Consider the following 14,846-nt stretch of genomic DNA (forward strand, 5'->3'; position numbering starts at 1 on the left):
GTGAGAATGTGATCGATAAAGTCATGGGAACATGCATTTGTATGTGCAAGTACATCAGCTGCTGCGATGTACTTACTGGTACTTTAAACTCTTTGGTTGCATATTTGTGTGAATAAAATCGTTTTTCTTCGGAATAGAAAAAAGGTCTATCTTTATTTCTTCTTTTGCTGTTGTCTCAAATTTAGGGGAGGCCTATGGGATGGTCGGACAAGTTGTTTTGAGAAAATTTGGTTTAAATGTTTGATAACTCAGCACCGTCCATTGGATTGTGGGGGGGGGGGGGCGTTTGCTTGTATATATATATATATATATATATATATATATGTATATGTATATATATGTATGTATATATATCTATATTTACATGTGTATACACACACACACATACAGAGTTTATGGACATATGGTCCCTTGCAGCTCTAAGGATTCTTTAACTGATATTTCTGACAATGTAGGTGCTACTTTGAACTGTCAGTCACAATAAGTGACAACTGAATTTTTCCTTTCTAGTTTTATAGTGTGTATAGCTGCCTTCATTATTTCATATATATAACAAGTTTTTGCCTAATAAGATAAAAAACCAAGGCTGTAGCTCTAATATCTACACAGCCTTGGTTTTTTATTTTATTACGCAAAAAATTCTTATATACACACGCTGACATAGAACCAACGTTGAACCCATTATTCGCAATATTACCGAATATGAAACTTGACTATGGTATGTCTCTAGCACTTATTCAGCATTACCTGACACCTTTGGGTCTCAATGACACCATTATCTCTTATATATATATACATACATATATCATCAGTCTATGTGTCTGCTTTCTATGCAGGCATGGGTAGGAGATTTTGATAGGAAACTGGTGAGCTGCAAGGTTACTTCAATCTCCAGTGCCATCTTTGAGAGGGCTTCTATGGCTGGATGGCATTCCTAATGCCAACCTCTTAACAGGGTGTACTAAATGCTACCTTGTGTGCATATATATATGTTATATAAACATATAAAGATTATTATTAATAAAAGTAGTAATAAAAGTGGCTAGCAAGCATAAAAGAACCAAAAAGGTAAATTATTAATTTATAATCAGGGTACAAGATAGTACACAGCATTGCTAGAAATAGGAGTAAGTGGCTCAAGAGTCATTTATATACACACTGGTGAGTTCAGGGAAATGAGTATATAAAAAGCCATCTTACCAATAGTGAGTAAAAATCACAAATGAGTTGCAAACGTACTCATAGCACGTGCTTTTGGACCCTGTGATAAACACTTAGTCTTCATCAGTGAGTATTACTGCCGAGGACTAAAATATTTTCACCCTTGGCTGTAATACTCACTGATGAAGACTAAGTGTTTATCACAGGGTCCAAAAGCACGTGCTATGAGTATGTTTGCAACTCATTTGTGATTTTTACTCACTGTTGGTAAGATGGCTTTTTATATACTCATTTCCTCAAACTCACCAGTGTGTATATAAGTGAACTACTGTGGTTTTTGAGCCACTTGACTCTTATCTCTAGCCGTGCTGTATACTATATATTATATATAAATGTATTACAGCAGAAAATGAACAAAAAAAACATTTGGCACCATTCAAGAACATTTAATTTATAATTTATAATCTATACAAAGTGCAGAACAGTTATGATTATTTACATAAAGTCTCTTACAGCTGTTTCTAGAATAACTAAACATGTGAATCATATGTTATTGAATAAAGAATTCCATGTAAACCAAATATTCCATCATCAGAGAGAGAAAAAGTATATATGGAAATGTGGAAATGTAGAGATGGTATTGGATAGTGGAGTGGTGGGATGCATGCACTTTAAGAAGAAAAAGACTTGATGGTCACCAGTGGAAAGCCTGTGCTCATAGGTCTGCTCTATCAGGGAAGACTTGGGGCTAAACAAGACCAGTGGCCATAGTAACAGTAGCAGCAACAGTAACAACAAGAGCAACAACAACAGCAAGATCAATAACAACAACAACAACAACAACAACAACTCAAGGCTTTAATTAAATGGCAATGGGATGCTCTCCCGCTTCGTGTGTAATGTCACGCTCAGTTTTAACTGATCTGCTCTGAGTGAATTCGCCTGTTAATACCAAACCTTAAACAGGGTTCTTACTCTTTCTTTTTCCATCAACCTCTTCAGCAGGTTCCTACCAAAGTTAATTGCTATCTAAATCACTAATTATCACTAAATGCGGCCTCTTATCGTTACGTGATTTGTCTTTTCTTCAATGTTCTCCTTTTATGAGCGGACACACTTTGACCATACTCTGAAGGATGATACTGGAAGTAGTGACCTCCAGGCAAAACTAAACACCAAACTTCAATTCTAATTGACCAATTGAAGGCATAGTAACACCAAATTTTAGTTCTACTCGACTGATTCGACAACAGATTGGATCCTCAAAAGAAATAGTAGAAAAATGAATAACTGAAAGAAGTGCAGATAAGTTAGGGGTCAAGAAGAGAGAAGTGGGAAAAAGAAAGGGCTACTAGTTTGACCATCTGTCCATCAATTAGATTTGCTGCACTACTTCAGTTTCTTCTTGACTTCAAACGGTAATTATCAATTTGTTAAGTAGGCCATACTAATGCTACTAGTTCTACTTTGGCATTTACTAATTATTGTTGTAAATGAAGAAGAGTGAAGAAAATAAATACCCAAATCAGAGTGTAAAAGAAATGAAATAAAACAAAATGGGTAGGAAATATCACCACCACCATCATCATTATCCTCATCATCATAAACTTCATTAACCTTCTCCTCCTCCTCCTCCTCATCATCATCACCACTGCCACCATCACTACTGCCACCACCCCCAGAATCCCCACCACCACCACCACCACAACAACCAGCATTGTCATCAATATCATCATCATCATCATCATCATCATCGTCGTTGTCGTCGTCGTCGTCACCACCACCACCACCACCACCATCACCACCACCACCACCACCACCACCATCATCATCATCATCATCATCATCATCATCATCATCATCACATTACTACTTTTGTCAATTACCACCATCAACATCATAATAACCATCACTACAACATTCTCACCAAACACCATAACCAGACACCAATATACACTACCATTCCTGCTACCAACATCACCACTACCCCCACCACCACCACCACCACCACCATAACCATCATTAATGTCATATCCTTCACTAACATTATCATGATAACCCTCACTGAACCACCATCATTATCTCTTCCAGCATCACCACCACCACCACCACCACCACCACCACCACCACCACCAAATCAGTATCATTTGTTACTCACTTCCCCCACCAGCTACCTTATTTTTTCTTCTATGCCTCTCTTTGAGGAGACAGCCTCAGCATAATTGCCCTGAGTTTCTAGAAATGCCAGCCGAATCTTTCTGAAATCACATTCTACTATCTTTAGTCAGAAGGACACATTAGATAATGTAGTCATAGAGACATTAAACTGAAATAAATAGTATGGAATGGATATGATGGAAATCTGTACTATTTATAGATGTACACCAAGGAACAGATCTAACTTTAAGAAATAATATTCTTCACTCCTACTTTATAGAATTATATTCATATGCAACGTATCAGTTGAATATGATTTCAGTAAAAACCTTATAGTATGCTATGCAAAGCTTGCCCGCAGCTATTGGCTACCAGATGTAGCCCTACAGTGGAGATGCTCTTACTTTTTTTTTTGTGAATTTTCAGAAAATTTTGTGAATTTCTGTAATACACATGAAAATTCATATGATTATGAAAAACAAATCTTTAAAAAATTTTTTAACACCTCCCCTAAATCCTAAAAGTTCCACTCTTTTTTTAATTATTTTTTAAAGTTAGAGTTTGAAATATGGATTGTTCCAATTTTTTGCTTAAATCCCAACAAAAGACTATCCATGAGTGCATTGTCATTCCATAAAATGTTTATGGGGAGAAAAATATTGAAAAACATCATTACATGTCAGAGTGACAAAGAAACGAGGAAGGTATCAGATGATTGTGAGATGTGTTAAAAACAACAGCAAAATCACCCTTAAATCACATATAGATACAAAAAAAATTTTCTTAATCATATTAAATACCATGAGTAGAACACAAATTTACAAATATTTCTGAAAATTCTAAAAGTAAAAATGTCATGAGGGTTGTTCTATGGAGGGCTTACCCTAGAATTCTGCCTAGAGTGTTCCTTTCCCATTACTAGATCTCACTCATCTTACCTGTCTTTCTTTGTATCTAGAATCTATCTTCCCTTGCTCTTTCTGTTTACCTGTTTTCCTTAACTATCTCTGTACTCTTTTTCTACTTTGCTAATTCGGAAAGGATCACTGCTTCCCATCAGCATTACATTCCACAGATGACTTATTCTTGTCTCTTATTGCAACACATTCTTCATTTATGTACTTCTATTTCCTAGATTATTTGTTTTGTAGTAATGTTTTTCTTGTTCATCCCAGAACTTGTCTTTACTTACCATCCAGTTTAGAGTCCTCTTCTCTACTTATTATTGTATCTGTTTCCTTTTTGCCTATCCATTTCATCTAAATCCCAGCAGCTTTTGTTACTGACATCCCCAAATTGAAGAACATTACCATAGGTTTTGAAATTCTGGTGATATTTGGTTGATAACTGATAATTTGAGTTCATCCATCCATATATATCATCATCATCATCATCATCGTTTAACATCCGTTCTCCATGCTAGCATGGGTTGGACGGTTCGACCGGGGATCTGGGAAGCCAGAAGGCTGCACCAGGCTCCGGTCTTATCTGGCAATATTTCTACAGCTGGATGCCCTTCCTAACGCCAACCACTCCGTGAGTGTAGTGGGTGCTTTTTACGTGCCACCAGCACAGGTGCCAGGCGAGGCTGGCATCGGCCACGGTCGGATTGGTGCATTTTACGTGCCACCTATATATAGATATATATATATATATATACACACAATATATATGTTTGTATCTGTGTGTATATATATATATATGTATATACATACACAGACACTCATGCCGTACAATGTAATTGTTGGTCATGCATTTCATGTCTTTCATTTATTTTTAATGTTTATGTAGTTTAGTTTTCTACTTGGTACTACTACTACTGCTACTACTACTACTACTACTACTACTACTACTACTACTACTACTACTACTACTACTACTACTACTACTACTATAACTACTACTACTACTACTACTACTACTACTACTACTACTACTACTACTACTACTACTACTACTACTAGTAGTTTTGTTATTGTGGTTGCTTCTTAGGTTTTCTATTTTGCTCTTCTTCCCATAAAATTTTCTTAGGTTACTTCTGGCTAAAACATTTTGCACACCCTCTCCTCCTCCTCTTTGCAGGTATAATAACTAGTTTGATAATAATAATGATGATAACAACAACAACAACAACAATAATAATAATAATAATCATGATGATGATAATGATGATGATGATGATGATGATGACTTGAATGAGAAAATGAATTTAAAAAATCATGTTTAAGATACTTTAATAAATGACTTTGATGAGAACAGTGGTGCTGATGAGAATGATGATGATGATGGAGATGGAGATAATGATGATGATGATGATGATGGAGATAATGGTAGTGTTAATGATGATAGCAATTAATGTTGATAACAACTTTATTAATTACAATGAAAACATTAACAGACTCCTGCTCCTCCTTCTTCTTCTTCTCACCCTCTTTTGCATTTCTGCCATCCTCCTCCTCACCATCATTGTCATCACCATTATCATCAGTAGTATTCACAGAAGCAACTGATGACTGTCCACAACAAACAACGAACAATAACAGCATCAGCAGCAGCAGCAGCAGCAGCAACAACATCAACAACAACAACAACTACGACTACTACTACTACAACAGCAACAACAACAATGATATTTGAATACATGTTTCTAAGTTACTATTTTGCTTGAAACTTTGACAAACTTTCTCAAAGGATAGAAAGAGAGAGAGAGAGAGAGAGAGAGAGAGGGGAGAGAGAGAAAGAAAGAGGGGAAAGAGAGAGAGAGAGGGGAAATGAAGCTGAGAATGGTTCATTGCCTTTTTTTTTTGATTATCAATGTGAAATTCGCTGCATTCTAGCTTTGCCTCACATGCTTTTTCTCACAGAAGCTAAATTACTTGTTTAATTGCTGTCATTAAGTGGGAGAATAATTAATTAAGTTGGATCTTTCATTAGAATAAAACGAAAAAATAAAAGCTTGAAAAAAATGAAAAATCCTTAAAAAACCTAATAAAAATAAACATGAAAAATTCAGACAAAAAATTGATAATTAAAAAAAATTTGTTAATTTCAAATTTTTAAAAAATTGTTCAATTCTACTCAAATTTACATACAAGTATCAACACATACACAAGTATACATAAATACACATCATGCAGATACATATACATACACACACTCATACTTATCTATCTATCTTTATGTATATGCCTCATTCTTTTGTTTATCCACTCACTTATAAATGTGTGTGTGTGTATACATACATATATATATATATATGTATACTTACAGTTATACACACATATATATATTAAGTATATAGATGCATATATATGCATATATACATACACACACATCCATATGTATATATATATATACACACACACATACACATGCATACACATACATTTACATATATGTATACTCAAGCATATACACATATGTACACACATACATATATACACATGCATATGCACACATACACACAGAGAAAAACCTATTTAAAATTAAAGTACTATTCATAGACACAGAACAATAATAATGAAAACAAAATAGTAATTAAAACATAATTAATATTTTTCTTATTTCTTACTGGAGTGGGATGTTGGATTGACAGAAATTCTATAAAGTCTCTCTTAACAATTTTTTCACTAATATATTCCAAGAGAAACAAACTCAAAATTTAAAGGAGTCAAAAATCTCAGACAATTTTCTGCTCCTCTTGTTTTCCATTCTACGAATTGGCAGAACCATTTGGAGCATTGGATAACATGTCCTGTGGTATAAGTCCTACTGAGTCAACTTTGTCTTTCAAGGTTTATGAAAATAAAATACCAGTAAAATATTGGGCTCAATGATATTGGCTAATCCCTCACCTCAGAATTGCAGGTGCTGGGTCAAAATTTGAAATCATCATCATCATCATCATCAACTGCAACAACAATGGGCTGGCAAAATGCTTAGCTGTATTTTTTCTATCTTTATGTTCTGAGTTCAAATTCTATCAAGGTTGGCTTTACCTTTCATCCTTGGGGGGCGGGGGGGGGGAGGATCTATAAAACAAGTATCATTTGAGCACTCCCTCTCTTTCAAAACTTCAGGCTTTGTGCCTATAATTGAAACATTATTAGTAGCTTTTCATCTGTGTTCTGAGTTCAAATTCTGCTGCGACTGACTTTGCCTTTCATCCTTTCAGGGTTGATAAATAAAATAGCACAATGTCAGCATTGTAGTTCATATAATTGACTATATCCGTCCTCCAGCATTTCAAGCTTTGTGTCTATAGTAGAAAGGATTATTGTTGTTGTTGTTATTGAAGGTGGTCAGCTGGCAGAATTGTTAGCATCGTGGGGTAAATGCTTAGCAGCATTTCATTCGTTTTTACATTCTAAGTTCAAATTCTGCCAAGATCAACTTTGCCTTTCATCTTTTTGGAGTTGATAAATTTAGTATCAGCCAAGGACTGGGGTTGATGTCATTGGTTTGACCCTACCCACAAAATTTCAGGCCTTGTGCCTATAGTAGAAAGGATTGTTATTATTATTATTATTATGAAAAGTCTCAGCTTATTTTGCTGGGTCTGATGGAAAGTGTTATTTTGTAAGGTACAACAAAGAGAAAAATACAACACAAACTAAAGTCTAACAAAACTTCACTTTGGATGGTTGATCTACATCAGCAATTTAAACAACAAACCCCACAAAAGACAAACACAAAAAAAAACTGTTAATGAAATTTTGTAAAATAAAATGTGTATGTCATGAAGAAGAGAGGTGAGTTCCTAAATTTTGGACAGAGACAATCGTCTTTGAAGAAATGAGAAAATGTGTGTAAAAAAAATCTATTGATGTTTTTGTAATTGTTGCTTAATTGTGTTGTTGTTGCTCTGATTGTAGCTGTTTAGCCCTAAATCGAAGTGAAACTAATCTGTGATGAAAGCTAATCTAGCGTTGACCATGATATCGTTTTCCCTTGAATGAATAAGATTCTGATTTATTCCTCCTTCTTTAACTTTCCTATTAACCTCGGCTGCTGTTGAAGGAGGTTCGGTACTGGGGGAGCTGTTTACCCTTCCCTATCTAAATATTTAGCTCATATAGGTTCTTCTGTTGACTTGGCTAGATTGAGTGACCACAGGAGCTTCCACATTAAACCGTGTTGTTGTTGTTTTAACTCCAGGTTAGTCTTGATTGATTAAAGCTGTGATTAAGACCATTCTAGTATTGACCCTCCCCATCCAATTCCCCTTTTTATATAATTCACAGACTACATTGTCAAATCATCATCATCATCATCATCATCACTGTCGTTGTTGTTATTATTATTTAATATCCGTTTTCCATTCTGGCTTGGGTTACATGGTTTGATAAGGTCTAACAAGTTACAGAGTTGCATTAGAATCCAGTGTCAGTTTTGGCATGATTTCTCTGGCTGTTTGCCCTTCTTAATGCCAACCACTTTACAGTATGTATTGGTTTTTTTTTCATGATCTTGATATTTCTAATTTTACTCTGTTTCTTTGGTATCCACTCTACTACTAGATGGGATTGCAAAGTCAGTGTTGTTACACTGTTTGCCCTTGTTAACTTGGTAGAATCGGTAGAGCATCTGTCAAAATGTCTTTCAGTATTTAATTATATCTCTTTATGTTATGAGTTCAAATCTTGGTGAATTCAATTTTGCCTTTCATCTCTCTTGGCTCATTAAAACAAGTTTCTTTTAAAATAATTCATCATTTTTAGTATCCTCTTGTGTTTCCATAAAGTGTAGTCACAAGATAAAACAATCTGGAAACTCAACATTGACCAATCTTCTTTCACTATTGGTCCCTATCTCTAGCTTTGTTAAATCTAATATTTTAGGTCAGACCCTTATTAACTTGAAAAATGTGTGTCCCCCTACAAAGCTCTTTTGACATCATAATATATTTGTGTTAATTCAATCCAGCTGTGCACTCTCCACAAAATGTTTCCCATGTTCCAATATGAGAAGTTTGTGGGGTTTTCATGAGCTGCCCTCCGAAGCCAAGAGACTTTTGGAGAATTATTCATTGTTATAATTTTTATTGTTTTTGTTGTACATAATGTATACATGTAAAAACCTTTGTTTCTATGTATGTATTTTCTTCTGTTTCTTTGCAAATGTCTTTTGTATCATTCTACGTAGGCCTTTGGGGCCAATTATTGTTGTCAGAATTATTTATTATATGTTTGGCTTTTGCTTCGTATTTGTACAAGTTGACTCCAAGTCTCACCCAGAGACCTCAAGAGACAACAAGTTAGAAGTTCAAGTTGGTATTATGACTAGGGTTCCATATTTTTAGTTTTAATTTTGCACAAAATATTGTTCTAGTGAATGTCTGTGAAAACACAAGAAAATTAGAAGTTTGTTCTAAAAGTAATTTGGTTATAATATGATAGTGTGATGTTAAGATGTATTATTATTATTATTATTATTATTATTATTATTATTATTTGGGTGGTGAGCTGGCAGAGTCGTTAGCCTGCTGGATGAAATGCTTAGCGATATTTCACCCATCGCTACATTCTGAGTTCAAATTCCGCTGAGGTTAACTTTGTATGCCATCCTTTTGGGATCGATAAATTTAGTACCAGTGAAATTCTGGGGCTGATGTAACCGACTAGTCCACTCCCCCAAAATTTGAACTGAAAGCGTATAAGCATTTTGTCAGATGTGCGAACAATTCTTTTAGCTCACCATCTTTACTCTTTTACATGTTTGTGCCTACAATAGAAAGGATTTATTTTTAAGGTGGCAAACTGGCAGAATTGTTAGCATGCTGGGCAAAATGCTTAGTGGTATTTCACCTGTTGCTATGATCTGAGTTCAAATTCTGCCGAGGTCGACTTTGCTCTTCATCCTTTCAGGGTCAATAAATTAAGTACCAGTTGTGTATTAGGGTTGATCTAACCGACTAACCCCCTCCCTCCATATTTCAGGCCTCGTGCCTATAGTACAAAGGATTATTATTATTATTATTATTATTATTATTATTATTATTATTATTATCATTAAGGTAGTGAGCTGGAAGAATCTTTAGCACTTTGGACAATATGCTTATTAGTAGCATTTCTTCTAGCTTTTCACATTCTGAGTTCAAATTCTTCCTAGGCTGACTTTAGTTTTCATCCTTACATGCTCAATAAAATAAGTACCACTTGATTACTGGAGCCAATGAAATTGAATCCATCCAACTAAAATTGCATGTTTTGAGTCAAAATTTTAAACCATTATTATCATTATTATTATTAAGATGGTGAGCTAAAAGAATTGTTTGCACATCTGACAAAATGCTAAGTGAGATTTCTTTGAGCTTTCAGTTCAAATTCTGCTGAGGTTCACTTTCCCTTACATCCTTTTGGGGAAAGATAAAATAAATACCAGTTGAGCACTAGAGCCAATGAAATTGAATCTCCTGTCCCTAAAATTGGTGGCCTTGTGCCAAAATTTAAAACCATTATTAATATTACTACTACTACTACTACTACTACTACTACTACTACTACTATTATTATTACTATTATTAATTATTATTAGGTAGTGAGCTGAAATGTTTAGTGGTGTTTTGTCCATTTTTATGTTTTGAGTTCAAATTCCGCTATGATTGACCTTGATGTTCATTCTTTTGGGGATGATAAATTAAGTACCAGTGAAGCCCTGGGGTTGATGTGATCGACTATCTCCTTGCCCCAAATTTCAGGCCTTGTGCCTATAATAGAAAGGATTATTATTATCATTATCATTATTATTATTATTATTATTATTATTATTATTATTATTATTATCATTATTATTATTATTATTATTATTATTATTATTATTATTATTATTATCATTATTATTATTATTATCGTATTCATAATATTGTACCTAAGATTATTTTTTCCTTTTTTTTTCCTTTTCTTCTTCTTGTTTTCTTTAGGAATCTATGCTTGCCCACCAGAACAGTTACCGAACTCAGCTACGAAAGGCCAATCACAATTTATCAATAGACCTAAAGTTACAGGCACCACGCGGCCTGCATGCCAGCCAAATGTAGACAAGAAAATTTCATGTAACGACATCATTGATCTCAAATCGATTTCAGCAGCAAACCCCAACTCTCTAACTGGAACAAACTCTTGGAATTTGCCTTTCCGAAACAGCTTTACTTCATATGCCAAGCCTCTGCCAGCAGTTCCAAAGATGCCATCCTTACCAACTTCCACAAAGTTGTCCCCACCAGCCAAACACTTAAAAGGGGGTTTATCAAATATGATGCTTCATCATGAGACAGCTACATCATGAAAACAGCTTCTGTTTATTTCCCCCAACTAATATGTTCCTGATATGCACAAATACATAACTGCATATGTGAGTGTATATATGAATGTATTATTATATATCAATATATGAATATATATATGTATAATGGAAAACAGACTGGATGATGATCCTCCACATGCCGCTCTAAACACACCCTATAGTAATCATACAACAAACTGTACACAAGATATTCTATATATATATTTATATATATATACATATACATATATATGTATATATGCAAGTGTGTGTGATTGGGATTACAAATTTAACTCCATATCCGAAGTGTATGATGGACTAAGTATACCAGGACAGTAATATTATTATATAATATATATATGGAAGTCAAATGGACTCAACACACACAGATTGTTCTAGTGTGTGCATGTGTGTTTTTTTATATATATTTCCACACAAAAACACACACATGTACACTTGTAGATACACATACATCGACCTATATATGTGTGGTTAGGCATCAATAATATATACATAGACCTATATATACACATCGACCTATATATGTGTGGTTAGGCATCAATAATATATATATAGACCTATATATACACATCGACCTATATATGTGTGGTTAGGCATCAATAATATATACATAGACCTATATATACACATCGACCTATATATGTGTGGTTAGGCATCAATAATATATATATAGACCTATATATACACATCGACCTATATATGTGTGGTTAGGCATCAATAATATATACATAGACCTATATATACACATCGACCTATATATGTGTGGTTAGGCATCAATAAATATACATTTATTATAGATTTATATGTAACTTACATACACATATATATATTCATACATACACATGCACAAAAGTGCATATACATATATGTTTATTAGAAGGCAAGTGTGTGTGTATGTGTGTATACACACACACACACACAGATATAAATGAATGCACTCACATACACATTGAATAATGAAGTTTGAAAGAGGCACATTACTTGATGCAATTAGAATATGATCCACCAATATATTCAGTAAGTCTGCTTTTTACCATCACACGAGTTTACTCGATTTAGACCATGCATATATATTCCAAGATTGTTTGCAGTGCTGCTATTAGATGATTGTCACCAACATCTGTGAATCAAGCCTCTGTGTCTGCTCAAGTTATTACCAATATCTTCTTCATATAATCACAACTGAGATGCTTTTCCTTGTATTGTTACATGAATCTTTGCCATACATAAGTTTACTAGCCTCAGCTTAATATCATGTGTTGAGTAGACTTTGTGCCCTATTAGGATGCTGTGGTATCAAAATCCCAACGCCCAGTTTGGTTTGGTGATCAGCACAATAGCAGTGGCCAGTAAAGCCTAACCTACATTGTATGACATTAAAGGAGATGGATGCAATGTGTCCATGAATCTCCGCATTTGTCTTGTGTTCCCACATGAGGGTGCTCTCTTCCTCTTCGTCATCACCAACCCATGGACATCACTGGTTTGAATCCTACAACTCCTAGGGCTAGTTACCTGTTTACCTGTGCATAAGTGACAAATATTCTTTTATTTTTTTTCTTGTTTCAGTTATTTGACTGTGGGCATGCTGGAGCACCACCTTAAAGGTTTTTTTTTTTAATATTGAGTCGAAGAAATTGACCCCCAGGACTTATTTCTTGTACTAATTCTATAGGTCACTTTTGCTGAACCATTAAGGTACAGGAACGTAAACACTACAACATTGGTTGTCAAACGATGGTGGGGGAAAGCCAAATACACATAAATACATACATACACACACGCACACATACATACATACATACATACATACATACATACATACATACATACATATATACGACATGCTTCTTTCAAACTCTGTCTACCAAATCCACTCATGAAGCTTTGGTCGGCCTGAGGCTATAGTGGAAGAACTTGCCCAAGGTGCCATACAATGGGACTGAACCTGGAACCATGTGGTTGGGAAGCAAGCTTCTTACCACACAGCTAAGCCTGCACCTATAACAATCCCCTTGAATGGAAGGGTTACTCATTTACAGTTGAGTGAACTGGAAAAATGTGAAACGAAGAGTTTTGCTCAAGAACACAATGGTCCAATAATCAAAGCTATTAGGTCATGCACCTTCATGAGGTGTTTTGGGTCTTCAGAAATTGAGACTTTGACTCCATAGAGAGGAAGGAGTACTCTCTACACATGTTGTGATGAAGAAGGTCAACCTTGTTGAATTTGAAATATCTGGTTGATGTGACATTACGTAAGATACACATGTCACCCATAATTACAATTTTCCTAACACAAGGTGGGCGTCTGACATTTCTAAACTATTTTGTGAGATGTGTGCAAATTGGAGTTTTACTTTTGTTTCTTTTCTTTTTTTTTTTCCTGATTTGGCACACTGTCAGGTTCAGCAGTTATTAGAGGATAAAGGAGATTTTGTAGGATTTTACTGATGCAAATCAGTGTTAGGATAACAAATCATCAGCCATAGATGAGGAAAAATGGTGATGATGAAAAGGACTATGAGGATGATGACGATGATGATGATGATGATGAAATGAAAATGAGTGGGTGGTGATGGATGTGGGACAATGGTGATTGTAATTATAGGGAGAATGATGATGATGATGATAATGCTGAGAAGTGAGAGGAGAGCAAGAAGGTCAGTGAAGAGTGATGACGACGACGATGATGATGATGACGATGATGATGATGAAGATGGTGATGATGAAATGAGAACAAGTGGGTGGTGATGGATGTGGGACAATGATGATGGTAATTATAGAATGATGTTGATGATGATAATGCTGAAAAGTGAGAGGAGAATGAGAGGGTTGGTGATGAGGACATGATGACAATGATAATGATAATGATGATAATGTCAACAATGCTGGGGAGAAATTTGATATAAGAAGTGGCATAAATTTTCTATGCAGAGGTCTTGCCTGTTGCCAAATATACAGACATATATCTACGTGCAGATAAGCAAGCATATGAAATACACATGCAAAAGTACATATGTAATTACATAATATTGATATATGAATCTATCTATCTCCATCAATACTTTAAACATATGTTCCAGGTGATGCTATTAAGTTAGTCATAGCATGGGCTGACATTGACTGAAACCAATGGAAGTGATCTAAGCCATAACATCACATCTCTTCCCCTCTCTCTACTGTTAATAGAAATAACATCCTAAAAGTAATGAGGGCATTTT

General features: G+C 34.9%; 1 protein-coding gene across 2 annotated transcripts in view; it reads left to right on the forward strand.

Moving 5' to 3' along the window:
• LOC115219489 (putative protocadherin beta-18) overlaps positions 1-12,109 on the forward strand; it is a 53,277-nt gene extending 41,168 nt beyond the window's left edge. The window contains exon 5 of one of the 2 annotated variants that reach the window (XM_029789662.2): positions 11,240-12,109. In XM_029789662.2, the coding sequence (XP_029645522.1) occupies positions 11,240-11,604 (365 nt within the window). In that variant the 3' untranslated portion in view covers positions 11,605-12,109. The remainder of the gene's footprint in view (positions 1-11,239) is intronic. The other variant, XM_029789663.2, reaches the window with a different exon arrangement.
• The last annotated feature ends 2,737 nt before the right edge of the window (positions 12,110-14,846 follow it).

This window comes from Octopus sinensis, linkage group LG14 (genome assembly GCF_006345805.1).
Source record: "Octopus sinensis linkage group LG14, ASM634580v1, whole genome shotgun sequence".
In the NCBI taxonomy this organism is placed as follows: domain Eukaryota; kingdom Metazoa; phylum Mollusca; class Cephalopoda; order Octopoda; family Octopodidae; genus Octopus; species Octopus sinensis.